Raw genomic sequence first — 14,683 nt, 5'->3', positions numbered from 1 at the left:
TCCGCGTTCAGCACACGTTCAGCTCGATGACGTCCTCACCTTCTTGATCCAGCAAGAGGGGAGAAGTAGTATATGAGTTCCGGCAGCACGACGTGTGGTGACGGTGTTGGTGAAGAACAATCTCTGCAGGACTTCGCCTAAGCACTACGAAAACTATGACGGAGGATAAACTAGAGGGGACGGGGTTGCCGGTACACGACTTGGTGTTTCTTGATGTGTCTTGGGTGCTAGCCATGCCCCTCTATTTATATGTTGAGCCTTGGGGTCAAAACTTGGAGTAAAAGCCTCCACAAAGTCGGTTTCACCCGAAAGGCAAGAGTCCTTCTAGGACTCCAGGGCCAGACGCCTGGGTTCCCGGTGTCTGGACCCAGACGCCAGGGACCATGGCGTCTGGCCCCTGGACTCTGCAAAACTTCCTTTTGCGCTTTCCAAAAACCTTGTGGGATTTCCCTTTTGGCCTAAATAAAGTGTTCTCGTACCCAAACATTTCGGGAAACATCCGGAACCCCTTCCGATGAATTACAAAACCCTTCCGGAGACCAAACACTATTATCTCATATATAAATCTTTATTTCTGGACTATTTCGGAGTTCCTCGTCATGTCCGTGATCTCATCCGGGACTCCGAACAAATTCGGTCACCAACATACATAACTCATATAATACTATATCGTCAACGAACGTTAAGCGTGCGGACCCTACAGGTTCGAGAACTATGTAGACATGACCGAGACACATACTACGAAGATCTTTATTGGTCAAACCGCATAACAACATACGTTGTTCCCTTTGACATCGGTACGTTACTTGCCCGAGATTCGATCGTCAGTATCATCATACCTAGTTCAATCTCGTCACCGGCAAGTCTCTTTACTCGTTCCATAATGCATCATCCCGTGACTAACTCATTAGTCACATTGCTTGCAAGGCTCATAGTGATGTGCATTACCAAGAAGGCCCAGAGATACCTCTCCGATACATGGAATGACCAATCCTAATCTCGATCTATACCAACTCAACAAACACCATCGGAGACACCTGTAGAGCATCTTTATAATCATCCAGTTACATTGTGACGTTTGATAGCACACAAGGTGTTCCTCCGGTATTCGGGAGTTGCATAATCTCATAGCCCGAGGAACATGTATAAGTCATGAAGAAAGCAATAGGAGAAAAACTAAACGATCATTATGCTAAGCTAATGGATGAGTCTTGTCCATCACCATTCTCTAATGATGTGATCCTGTTCATCAAATGACAATACATGTCTATGGCTAGGAAACTTAACCATCTTTGATTAACGAGCTAGTCAAGTAGAGGCACACTAGGGACACTCTGTTTGTCTATGTATCCACACATGTACTAAGTTGCCGGTTAATACAATTCTAGCATGAATAATAAACATTTATCATGATATAAGGAAATATAAATAACAAATTTATTATTGTCTCTAGGGCATATTTCCTTCACTTGCGGTGTCCTTACCCAGTGACAGAAGGAGTATCGAGGGATGCATGTTTCGTTGCTATTAAGAATAAAAATATGAGGTCTATTTCTACATGAATAGATCTTGTCGACATCATGTCATCATTCTTATAGCGCTACTCTGTTTCTCCATGAACTTAATACACTAGATGCATGCTGGATAGCGGTCGATGTGTGGAGTAATAGTAGTAGATGCAGACATGAGTCGGTCTATTAATCTTGGACATGATGCCTATATACATGATCATTGCCTTGGATATTGTCATAATTATTTGCTCTTCTATCAATTGCCCAACAGTAATTTGTTTACCAATCGTATGCTAGTCTTTTTAGAGAAGCCACTAGTGAAATCTACGGCCCCTGGGTCTATTTTCTATCATATTGTTTTCAGATCTATTATTCCAAAAAACAAAAAATATCTTGCTGCACTTTTCCTTATTTATTTTATTTTGTGTTTTTGCAAGATCTATTTATCCAAACGCATACAATTTTATCTATCTTATTATCAGGGAGAGATTGGCAATCACTCTTACGCGTTGGGTTGCAAGTATTTATTCTTTGCGTGTAGGTACCGTTTACACAGTGTTGCTTGGTTCTCCCACTGTATTGATATCTTGGTTTCATAACTGAGGAAAATACTTTTTGTTACTGTGTTGCATCATCCTCTCCTTTTCGAGGAAATATTAACGCAGATACAAGCAATCAGAGACCTACACACGCGCTCCTCCTCGCTCGCTCGCCTCATCACGACGCGCCGCACCGCATAGGGTTTCAGGAATGAGACAAGCCGAGGACAAAGCTATGCACGTTGTCTATATATTTTGCTGCTCGGAAAAATTAACGAGTCATAATTAATAATTAACGGATGCTTAATTACTGAACCGTTTCTAATTCTTTTGGATCGCGGCTCAGACGTGGGGTTTACTCCCACGACCTACGCGACACACATTATATAGTCAGGCAGACGTCTACCCTAGCCGCTGCCACATTGTATGGTTGCGCAACACCGTTCCAGATTATTGCGTCGCCACACAAGTCTTCTCCACCCCTCCTTTCGGCGTGCACCGCGAGAAGGGACAGCAGGCCTCCGGAACCCTGCCTCTCGTGATCCTGTATGGGAGAGGGGCGATCATAGTTTTTGGGGAGCGCGCTCGTGCGACAGCTGGCAGCGACGACTTCGTCAGTGACGACTTCTTTCCCGACCTCGGCAACCTCTTCCTCAACGACATGGCCGGCAACTTCAACGCCAATGGTGCTGCTCCCGTTGCACCGTATGTGATTACATCCTTCTTGTTCGAGATCGTGGTAGAATTCATGTTTCTAGTCTGTGCTCTAGATTCGATATGTTCATCTACTATGCTAGTCCGCATGATTAATTTAATCTCTGTTATTATTTTCATAATTTACTTTCTGCTTATTCAGATTAAATATCGTAGTGATTTGCTCGTATATTTAACAAAACATCAGCTAGTCCAGAACTAGATTAAATCTCGTAGTAATTTGCTCATATATTTAACAAAACGTCAGCTAGCCCAGACAAACAAGTTCCATGATGATGTGTCCGCCGATGAAAGCTCGTCGTCCTATAAGTACACATGGCTATGTAGCATAATTTATAATAAGCGTTGTCTCTTTGGCAATGGATCAATTTTGCCAACCTAAGGTGAACTCTTGATTGTATTGGTAGTACTCCCCGAGTCTCAAAACAAGTGTCGCTGATTTAGTGCAAAGTTGATACATTTTTTAGTGTTAACTTTCCAAATTCATAAACCTTTTTTAAATACATGTACAATTTTTATAGTATGAAGTTTCAATCTATAAAATACAAGGGAGACATCCCACCCCCTCCCCCCAAACCAGGAACTGCTGGTTTTTTCTGAGCGAGCAACGATAGAGCGAGTCAACAATCGGGATGAGTGGCGAAATCACTAGTTAACGGGTACCACTTACAAAGGTCACTCCTCCATTCTCACGAGGTGCACCACTTGTAGTAACCTAGTGTTTTCTTCTTTTTTCGTAGATTAGTTTATTCAAAACGTTTTATCTCTTAAACTGTGCGTCCTAATCTTGAACCGTTTCACCGTTGGATTTCTCGCATCGAGATCTTCTAAACTAGATTCTATGTTAATGTATTTCGATGAACTTTTGTTCACATAAAAACTAAGAAAATACAGAAACAAAAAAACCCAAAAATACCGACAAAAATAAAATCCGGTAAAAAATGAAAACCAAAAAAAGGGCAAAAAAATGAATAACGAAAATAACAAAAGAAAAAATGGAGCCGGAAGCATGGTTGCAGTTTTTCATTTGTTTTCCTTTTCGAAAAACACACTTTATTTTATGTGAAAACAGAATGCTTCTCGCGGAAGGAAATCTATATTTCCATGACAAGAAAACTTCTGCTTCTTGTTCAAGTAAATTATGTTCTTTTTGGAGAAGTAGGGTTGTGCTTTCATGAAAGCAAATATGTGTTTCTGGGAAGCACATATTTGTTTTCTTTTCGAGAAACATAACTGTACTAATCTAGGAACCAAATATGTGCTTCTCATGGAAGCGCAACTTTTTCCTGAGAAGCACAGCTGTGGTTCGCAAAACAACAAAATGAAACAAATTTTTTTGCTTCAAAAGTAGAGAAAACAATCAAAAGCCATAAAGAGAAAAAACATCTAATACTCAAAAAATGTGTTTAGAAAAAAAAATCCAGAGGAAGTGGCCAGTATGCAACACATGATGACTGCTGGGCCCACCACTTCGCATGCTCGTATGTAAAGAAAGTGACCCTTGCGAGAGAGAAAAAAGTAACTCTCTTTTTTGAGTCTAGGGCCAGCCTAACTGTGTGCTACAGGGCCTATTAGGGCCGGAAGGCGCTAGAGAGCTCCCCACGGCCCTGGATTTGGAGAAAAAATAATTCAGCACTATTTTTAATGGGCCTTCTTGCTTTTTTAAGGGATACAGATATTTTCAACGCCGGTACAGCGAACTAATGCAAGCCGGACACCCAGGTCAGCTCTTTGGCAACCTCCGCCACTGGAGCATGTGAAGTTTAATGTTGATGCCGCTGTTTCAAGTGAAAATTTTGGTGCGGTTGGAGTAATATGCAGGGCCGTCGCTGGCACTTTCCTGGATGCCTCTTCTCTTACTTTCCAACACATATTTGATCCTGTTGCATTGGAAGCATTGGTGGTAAGAGAGACGCTTGCGCTCGCGGAGGATTTATATATGCATAAGATACAAGTGACGTCTGATTACAAGATCATGGTGAATGAAATCAAGCAAGGTACATCATCGAATCATGCAGCAATCGTACATGAAGTATTCAACGGTGTAGGTTCACTTTGAATCGACGCATGGACGGGTTGATGTGCTTCATTGTGCGGAGATCGTTCACAACCGTCGTGTGTGTAGCAGCACTCATCATAGAGAGATCGAATGCTTTTATTGCTTGTAATTTTGTCCATGAGTTTAGGAGTTTGAATTTCAAGGCTCACAATCTCGCTAGGCATGCACTTTCGCTCGGGTTAGGCCGCTGTGTCTGGTTAGGCCTTCCTGAAGATTTGAATTTTATTTCTGTAAATGTTGTGACAATTTAAATAAAGCCCGGCGAGGATGTCTAAAAAATGTTCTTTTTATTTGTTGACAGAAACGAATCGGGGAAAACGAGGAAACTCCTGAGACGTACGAAGCCTGGGGCGTACGAAAATTATGTGAGTCTCACCATGAACGAAAAAACCTGGAGAAACAATCCTCCCTTTAATATTAATTAGGTAAAGATAAAGATAGGGTAGTGCTTGCGTAGTTGCTCCTGACGAACGTGTGCGTTAATGGGCCGGCCGAGCTGTGTGCTACAGGGTCTATTAGGCCCCAGGGCCCTGGATTTGGAGAAAAAACAACTCAGCACTATTTTAAATGGACCCTTCTTGCTACAGCCAGTGGCACAACAAGGCCCAAGGCAGAGGGAGACCGCACGCGCAATCTGGCAGCTAGCCGCCGCCGTGTTGATAGGTTGCTGCCGCCTTGTGCGCCGGCACCGCCACCTGCTGATCCCGCTCCCTTGTCACGCACCTCTGCCGTTCTCCCGACGCAGCCCGCGTCGTGCCGTCCCGCGGCCTGCTCCTGCAATCCGGCCTCGCACCTGCCCCGGCGGCCCTGTCCCGGCGGCAGCCGCCGCGCTGCAGGCTTGTCCCCTTCGGTTCAGGTGAGGCTCATGGCTTCAGGCAGCCGGCGGTGGTGGTTGTCTTTTTGACATTCCGTATCATGTGTATGTGTCCAGTATATCGCGATGTGCCATACTTTAGCGCCGAGCTTAAATAGAAGATTTAGAGATTTTGTTTTCGGTTTCCTGTGTGAATGTGCAGGACTATTCTGACATCTTGTTGTTAACTCTTGTGGTAATTATCAAATAGAAGATCAGGAGATTTTTTTTCTGTTTGCTACCTTTTGTATCTCCGTATTGTTATTTGTAGTTTCTGTCATGTTTTATCTATTTGGGAAAATCTAGATTTACTGGGCAATGTTGACTAAACCGGGATGCTCCACTCATGCCATAATCTGGACCTTTTTTAGGGTGCGTTTTGACCTTCTGTAGATTATTCTCGTCAGGACCATTCTGCTGGAGATTTTTGGATCTGGAATGAGACTAACACGGATTAATGACCAGGTTCTAAGATTGCTCTTTGGTGACCGATCTGCTTATGCATCCTTTGTCATGGCAAGCAACATTGCAGTAAAAGGAGTTAATAATTGGGGCAGGCCAAATTGGCTCCGCGTCCTCCCTTGTGCCAGTAATTATTTCTGCACCTCCTTCTATGCCACCAAAGGCAAACAATTTGACATCACCAAGGGAATGGATAGATCAGAGATGAAGGGGCGAACAAAGCAAGTCTTTGTTAGCCATGCCTCTTATCCTGTATCTGAAGGCAACATCCTTAAGAAAACCACCCATCGGGACGGTTCTATATACAAGATAAACTATGGTATTCTAAAGCTATGGCATCTTACTCAACGTGATGAGAGTAAGTCATCTATCATGTTCCATTTTATTTTTAGGATGCTTACCAGCTATATAGTTTGGTTGATTGATTTAAAATGAATTCTTGTATTTTAAAAAATGCAATATATATCTGGATTGTTATAAAGAATTTATGAATTAGCAAAAAAATAGCATGCTTCATTTGGATATATAAATTTGTCGATATACCATACATGATTAGGATCTTGTCACTAGTTTTAGTCCTACAAATAACTTTCCCTTGTACTCATACACCAACAACTTCCATGACTCAGAAAATCAAACGACATTATTCTTCTTTCTAAATTGCACAAATATGTATTGACAAGCATAATTATAATTTTTTTTGTGTAAATTGTTTGTATAAAACATTATTTGTTGTAATATAACATGTATTTTTTTTCATGAAGCACAACTAGAGCCGATGATGTTCTCAAATCCCATGAATTGTTTCCCGGATAGGGATAGATGCATGGTACATTCTGCAACTGCTATGATGCAGATTTTCTCGCTGAAATTGGAAAAAGCTAGTACCAACATCGGCTTGGTACAACTATATGGATATATAGCAGTGCGTGATTGTCATGATTCATTGCTTAATTATGTCTTCAATCGTAGCAGAGATGATCCCATCATTGTGGAACAGGTGCACATTTTTACATATATATGCAATTATATTTGATATTTCATTCATTTAATAATACAAGTCAATATCCGCTCGAGTTGTTCCCTTACCTCTATTGTTTGATATAGGGTTGAAATCATTGGATTTTCTCTCTCTTGGGATTCATTTGCGCTATAGTTTATTGAAATTCTATTCACTTCTACCTTTTAGGAAGACTCCTATGCTTTTCCTGTCCACAATCAAACATCCTTTCAGTCTCTTGTACTGAAGAGGGGGTGACACTCTAATCTTGTGCTTTAGTGTAACGCTTTTCTGAATCCTGCAACCAAAGAGGTCAAACATTTGCGGTGTTGGTGATGGTGGCACCACTTTGATGATCTTATTTGTACTCCCTCCGGTCCATTTTACTCCGTGTATTAGATTTGTGTTAAGTCAAGCTTTGCAAAGTTTGACAAATTTATATTAAAATATATGAACATCTACAATACCAAATATATATTCTATGAAACTACATTTCATAATGAATCTAATAATATTAATTTGGCACTGTGAGTGTTGATACTTTTTTCTATAAGTTTGGTCAAAGTAGAGATACTTTGACTTTGAACAAAAACTTATATGCAAACTAAAAAGGAGCAGAGGGAGTATCACTATATGCATTCGTTTATGCAAATGCATGTGCTTTGAGGATCTTATACATTGATGTGTTTTTTCCTTTGCATATGTTATGCAAGTTTGTGGTTAGTTATCTTTGCGTGATTTATCAAAGTTATGTTTTATATGCAGTCAAATTATGTTTGTTGGTAAAATATCTCAAATAATTTTATTTTGGAGGGTTTTGATTTTATGCTATCATTTATTTGAGATCTTTGTCAATTGACACAACGTAGAGCATATGCTTCACATATTTCTTACTTTCCATGAGGAGCTACTAAATAATAATAGGTTTACAGGGTTCTCTTATTGAGATGACTGGCCCTAAGAGAGGCATCGCAATGGTAGCCCCTGCTCTAGTTGAGTTTGACATGAGGATCAAGAAAGGAAAGCAAGAAGATGATCTACAACTAATTGATGGTGCAGTGGAGTACCATGATCTAGTCACACCTGAGTATCCATTCACGCATCGGATTAATGGAGATTGTGGTGCGGTTGACATCACTTTAGCCCTCGTTCGTTGGGCATTTGAGGCCACAATAGATGTTGTCATATCGAAAGTGCAGTGTGGATTTGATTTATCTCTCAGTTCGTGTGTTTTCCTAATGAATGGTTTACATGAGATTCAACTCTTTCGTGGCAGTGTTGTTGAGTCATGTGGTTTAAGAAGATATGTGATTGCTGTAAAGAAGGATACTTTGATGTATTTGAAGTTCAAGGTAGGCCAGAATAGTTGTAAAAATGATCTTGATCACCATTGTTCCTTCAAAGCAAAAAAGCATGGGCACGACTATCAGCAAATCATGCTTGAGCTTGCCTCTATCTCAGTGAAGGTGACTTGGTCGAACTTGCAAAGGTAAATCACTCGTTTCGTATTCGAACTTTGGTTGTGTTACTAGTTGAATGTACATGGGTTGCGGCAGAAAACAAATAAATAGATCCACAAAAATGTGCATTCTTCTATTATTGTACCACCTTTAGCGTTTACAGAGTACTACCTTTGTAAACAAATGTAAAGATGTCTTATATTTGTTTATAGAGGGAGTATTTTTTTTACTCGTAACTCTATTTGAATTGTGTGGGTTCAGATTTGTATCATTTTATTAAGAATATGTAATATCTATTTGTATGACTGTACTTTTTATTTAAAGGTCCGGCTCGAGCGTGGACCGGCGCATGCCCATGACGACCAGGATGCGATAGGCGCCTGCGCCGTCGCGGGCGGACGACGGCGGGAAGAACTGGTAGAGGTGGAAGATGACATGTTTATTTTTTTTGAAGGGATAGAAGATGGCATGTAGGTGGGGGTGATCTGCAGGCGACACACGCACAGGAGATACGTATAGAAGGGCCTTGTGTCGTCGCACGAGTCGCGCTGTATTGAAGCGGAGACATGCATGGCTCAGCAGCAGTCGGCTGGAGAGCAAATAAATCGGCCATGTGAATATTATGTGATGCCCATTTGTCTGCACGTACGCACGTGGATGTTGGGATCTTCTGACGACACATACGTTGTACCAATCGCTCGGGAGATTAGATGATCCAGAGCACATATAATACTCCCTCTGGTCCTTTTTACTCTGCATATTAGAATTCTCTGAAGTCAAACTTCACAAAGTTTGACCATATTTATATGAAAAAATATCAACATCCACCATGCTAAAGTTATGCAATATGAAACTTTAAGTCATGACACATCTATTGATATTGATTTCAGATTGTGAATGTTGGTACTTTTTCCTATAAAGTTGGTCAAACTTTACGAGGCTTGACTTCAGTCAAATCTTATATGCGAACTAAAAAGGACCGGAGGGAGTATCATGGAAATTAGTATTTTCTCTGATCCATATTACTTGTTGACTTGGGCATCGCTCAGCGCCAAATTCTTCATCTGGCTGGCTCTTTTGGACCGTTGCTGGACTAGCGAGCGTCTGGCCCGACACGACCTGCCTCATAGCCCACCTTGCATCTTCTGTGATCAAGCCGACGAGTCCATGCAACATATCCTCATTGGGTGCCCTCTCTCGCGCGCGGTCTGGCACGACGTCTACTCCACCCCGCGCCTAACTACTACCGGCTCAATGCCAGTTTGTAACTTGACCCTCTTTTTTATGTTTGAGTAGTTGTATTTGTTCTCGAGGATAAGAATTAACTCTGTTATGCTTAGAATAATTATTTCCATACGATCCAATATGCTCTTGTCCATGTTCAAGTTAGTATTATTCATGAGTGTTGAGAATTAACTCTGTTATGCTTAGAATAATTATTTCCATACCATCCAATATGCTCTTGTCCATGTTCAAGTTAGTATTATTCATGAGTGTTGAGAGGAGACCACGCTCGCATTACCGCCTGTGATTGGTCGTGGAGGAATTGGTCGTGGAGGAACTACTGTCGTTGCACGGGTTAGGATGTTGAGGTAATTTGGGGCGACAGTACAATCCTCAATCCAGAGTCTTTGCAATTGATAGAGGAGTACAGGTAAACCCACATCTGACTGCGTCCACGAGAAAACCTTTAATTAACCGTATGTGATAACATGCTTGAAGAAGCTACGGTTGGTGGCGTATGTGCATGAAGTCTATGTTAAAGTAACATGTTCTATACCAGAATCGACCACTTATGCATATGAAGGATGGATAGAGGATACGATAGAGAGCGTTTGCTCCGAACTTATTGCGCAGGTCATATTTGTAGTGATGACTTCGGAATCCTAGAGAACTTTACTGCTCAGGTACCGTCTCTACTAACTTAATAATATCTTTTTATTCCTTTTTTACCTCCTAGTTCATACTGTAGTAAATGCCTTTTATTCTGTTTTTCTAGCAACTGATAGAGTAGACTATTTCCAAACTCCGACTTGGATGGTTACGTGAGTGTGTTAAGTGATAACATAGTTATGGGGTTTGTGGTGCCTTCATTTCCGCTCCCTGTGGGTTCGATACTTACTTATCATGAAAGTGCTACAATAACCTTGTGCACTTGCAGGTCATCACGAAGGTGAATTGGTCAAATGCGTGAACATTTTAGAGAATAGGCTCGAGAGACCCTGGCTTTGAATTAACAAACTCAACAACTGGCAATAATTTCATCAAGGAATTAATAAGAAAAGAAAATACACAACGACCAATGTGTGAGTGGAAAGCACTCTGTCTCATATTTGAACTTTAGCTGCGTTATTTGATCTTGCACCGGATTTACTCTTATTTATTGATGCCATATTTGATCTTGCACTATATGTATGTCTGTTTGCTACTAATTACTAATTTTGTGCTGGAATGTTTGTCTTCTCTGTTTCTATGAGAAGCATATTTTCTGCAAATACTCTGAGCATGTCTTATCATATCTCCTTTGGAAGTTTAATTGATTTCATCATTGTTCGATCTGCATTCCTTTTTAAAGTACATAGGAGGTGCTACTTGAGAGATATGAAAGAAAATCCTAAGGCCTCAGGAAAAGAAAAATGCAACAAATATGGTATTTTTGTTGATAAAGGGTGAATTTTATTGACTCAAAATAAAGCATCAGGTGAATACATACATAATGATCACATACCCGACCTCTGCATAGGTAGGATACACACAATTAACAGCAACACGCGCACACAAATAAACACGTCGACAAATAGCAAAGTCATACAAGACCAAAGTTACGCCTAAGCGAGAAAAAAACCCTGATCAAAACAACAACCGGCAAACTACCACAACGATCATATCTGCACCAACCATCTCTTGACACCGTAAGAACAACAAAGTTCTTCAACAACAAGACCTTCAGAAAGGGAATGGCGTTGAAACATCGTCATCATCTGATTAAACAACCAAATGTTAGAATCAAGATTTACACCCTGAAGAATGAGTCGAAAGTACATCCGAGCAAGACCTTCAACCAGGTAAGGATGCAAAAACATTGTCATTGCCAGGTATAACCTCAGGTCAGACATATGGTTTTCACCTCGAAGCTCAAGACCGGGTGCTCAAGAAGCACCACCAAATCAAAGTCAACCATGTGTTATTGTCACCACTTTTCCGCATCCCAACAGCTCCATGCAGTGGTCTACAAATCCGTTGCCGTTGCTGCACCACCAAACCGTCTGCATCAAGCCGTCGTCCATAGAATGCATCTCATCACTAAAGGAAAACTGGTCAAAATGAGATCAGCCAAAATGCTTCATATTTTCTTCTGCTGGTTTTTTCTGAACGAGCAACGATAGAGCGAGCCGACAATCAGGACGAGTGGCACAATCACTAGTTAACGGGTACCACTTGCAAAGGTCACTCCTACCTTCTCAGGAGGTGCACCACTTGTAGTAACCTAGTGTTTTCTCTTTTTTTAGATTTGTTTATTCAAAACGTTTTATCTCTTGAACTGTGCGTCCTAATCCTGAACCATTTTCACCATTGGATTTCTCGCATCAAGATCTTCTAAACTAGATCCTATGTTAATAGATCTCGACAAACTTTTGTTCACATAAAAACTAAGAAAATACAGAAACAAAAAAACCCAAAAACGCCGACAAAAATAGAATCCGGTAAAAAAATGGAAACCAAAAAAGGGAACAAATGAATAACGAAAAAAACAAAAGAGAAAATGAAGCCGAAAGCACGGTTGCGGTTTTTCATTTATTTTCCTTTTTTGAAAAATACAATCTGTTTTCTGTGAAAACAGAGTGCTTCTCACGGAATGAAATCTATATTTCTATGACAAGAAAATTTGTGCTTCTTGTTCAAGTAATTTTTGTTTTTGTTTTTCGAGAAGAAGGGTTGTGCTTCCATGAAAGCAAATATGTGTTTCTGGGAAGCACATATTTGTTTTCTTTTCGAGAAACACACCTGTACTTATTTAGGAACCAAATATGTGTTTCTCATGAAAGCACAACTTTTTCCTGAGAAGCACAGGTGTGGTTCGCAAAACAACAAAATGAAACAGTTTTTAGTAGAAAAAACAAACAAAAACCAAAAAGAGAAAAACCATCTAATACACAAAAAATGTGTTTAGAAAATTAAAGAAAAAATTCAGAGGAAGTGGCCAGTACATGACACATGATGACTGCTGGGCCCACCACTTCGTATGCTCGTATGTCAAGAAAGTGACTCTTGCGAGAGAAGAGAAAATAACTCTCTTTTTTAGTCTATAGGTAGCGCTTGCGTAGTTGCTCCTGACGAACGTGTGCGTTAATGGGCTAGCCCAACTGTGTGCTACAGGGTCTATTGGGGCCTGAAGGCGCTAGAGAGCTCCCCACAGCCCTGGATTTGGAGAAAAAACAACTCAGCACTATTTTTAATGGGCCCAAGGCAGAGGGAGACAGCACGCGCAATCTGGCAGCTAGCCAGAGCCACGATGCACGCGCACGCGCCTCCGCCGCCGTGTTGATAGGTTGCTGCCGCCTTGTGTGCCGGCACCGCCGCCTTGTGCGCCCTTGTCACGCACCTCTGCCGCTCTCCCGACGCAGCCCGCGTCGTGCCGTCCCGCGGCCTGCTCCTGCAATCCGGCCTCGCACCTGCCCCGGCGGCCCAGTCCCCGCGGCCGCCGCCGCGCTGCAGGCTTGTTCCCCTTCTTCAGGTGAGGCTGTCACGAACTCATCCTCGTAGGGTTGGATAGAAAGGGGAAGGTGATGAGATCGAGACTTGGGGGAGAAGGTTCTCGTCAAGGGAAGAGGTACAGATTAGGTGGGGAGAGGTTCAGAATTCAGATTACACATCACATGCCCTGTCTACTGGTCTACAGCTGGCTAAATAGACTTGCTCCACTTGTCCGCCTGGCCTGACTGGTGGGCCCGTGCCAGCTGGCCTCAAGGGACTCACCATCACGCGTCCACCGCATCACCTCCTGGCGATGCCGGTGTGACATTCCCCACTCCTTCAGAACGGGCGCCATCTTCAGGTTCAGCGTGGTGCTCCGCATCGCGGGAAACTGGTTCATCCCACGCTGGTGCTTGAGGAAAACGGCGGCGTAGGGTGTCGTAGTCTTCCCACGTCGTCGCCGTGTCATCGTTGCGCCAGCGCACCTTGATCTGCACCAGAGCACTGCTGCCACGCTTGACCATGCGGCGCTCCAGGATCTCCACCGGTTCGTCGTCGTGGCCGGCGAGGTCTGGGGGGCGCGGCAGCTCGAAGAAGACCGGGGTGTAGTTCGGGGTGAACGGCTTGAGCTGGGACACGTGGAAGACTGGATGGATTCTGCTGTCCGCCGGCAACTCCAGCTTGTACGCCATCTTGCCAATCTTGTCGAGCACCACGAATGGCCCGAAGTACTTGTACGCCAGCTTCGCACAGGGCCGGTTTGCCACCGATGACTGCGTGTAAGGTTGGAGCTTGAGGAGAACACTGTCACCCACCTCGAAGGAGCGCTCCGTGCGATGCTGATCGGCCTGCTTCTTGAATCTGTGCTGGGCACGCAGAATGTGATCTCGCAGCCTTGCCGTGTGCACGCCCCAGTCCCATGGCTCTCCGTCGATCATGGGCATCGTCTTGTCGTCCCAGAGCGCCATGGCGCCCAGATTGGGCTCGATGCCGTACAGGGCTTTGAAGGGGGAGCATTTGATCGAGGAGTGAAACGACGAGTTGTACCAGAATTCAGCGGTCGGCAGCCAGCGACGCCATTGCCTGGGCGCGTCGTGCACCGCGCAACGCAAGTACATTTCCATGCACTGGTTGACGCATTCGCTCTGGCCATCCGTCTGGGGGTGGTATGCTGTGGAGAAGAGCAGCTTGGTGCCCGCACTGGCAAAGAGCTCGCGCCAGAGAGCGCTGGTGAAGACGCGATCGCGGTCGGAGACGATGGAGCTTGGAATGCCATGCAGCTTGACGACGTGATCCCAAAAAACCTTGGCCATTTGAGGAGCTTTGCAGGGATGACGGAGCGGGATGAAGTGCGCTGATTTGGTGAGGCGATCCACGACCACCATGATAG

The 14,683-nt window shown here is 43.1% G+C and overlaps 1 protein-coding gene across 5 annotated transcripts; it reads left to right on the top strand.

Moving 5' to 3' along the window:
* Positions 1-5,405: 5,405 nt before the first annotated feature.
* On the top strand, positions 5,406-9,476 carry LOC125507447 (uncharacterized). 5 transcript variants are annotated; one of them, XM_087525361.1, is made up of 5 exons: positions 5,406-5,679; positions 6,142-6,496; positions 6,903-7,138; positions 8,071-8,627; positions 9,053-9,476. In XM_087525361.1, the coding sequence occupies exons 2-5, from the start codon at positions 6,190-6,192 to the stop codon at positions 9,153-9,155; spliced, it is 1,203 nt and encodes a 400-aa protein (XP_087381487.1). In that variant the 5' UTR covers positions 5,406-5,679; positions 6,142-6,189; the 3' UTR covers positions 9,156-9,476. The 5 variants fall into 5 exon arrangements, with proteins under 5 accessions (XP_087381487.1, XP_048527980.1, XP_048527981.1 ...); XM_048672023.2 differs by having other exon boundaries at positions 6,084-6,496; XM_048672024.2 differs by having other exon boundaries at positions 6,084-6,496; positions 8,923-9,476.
* Positions 9,477-14,683: the final 5,207 nt, after the last annotated feature.

The sequence above is a fragment of the Triticum urartu genome, chromosome 5A (genome assembly GCF_056163025.1).
Source record: "Triticum urartu cultivar PI428250 chromosome 5A, HENAU_Tu73, whole genome shotgun sequence".
NCBI lineage: Eukaryota > Viridiplantae > Streptophyta > Magnoliopsida > Poales > Poaceae > Triticum > Triticum urartu.
Note: the sequence above shows the minus strand (reverse complement) of the source record. Positions and strands in the feature narration are given on the sequence as shown.

Bases quoted from the DNA above. Each gene is read 5' to 3' on its own strand.
- LOC125507447 (XM_048672023.2), top strand. From the start codon at position 6,115: ATGAGACTAACACGGATTAATGACCAGGTTCTAAGATTGCTCTTTGGT. The intron at 6,497-6,902 runs GTAAGTCATCTA...TTTTTCATGAAG, and splicing joins TCTTACTCAACGTGATGAGA to CACAACTAGAGCCGATGATG. The intron at 7,139-8,070 runs GTGCACATTTTT...ATAGGTTTACAG, and splicing joins ATCCCATCATTGTGGAACAG to GGTTCTCTTATTGAGATGAC.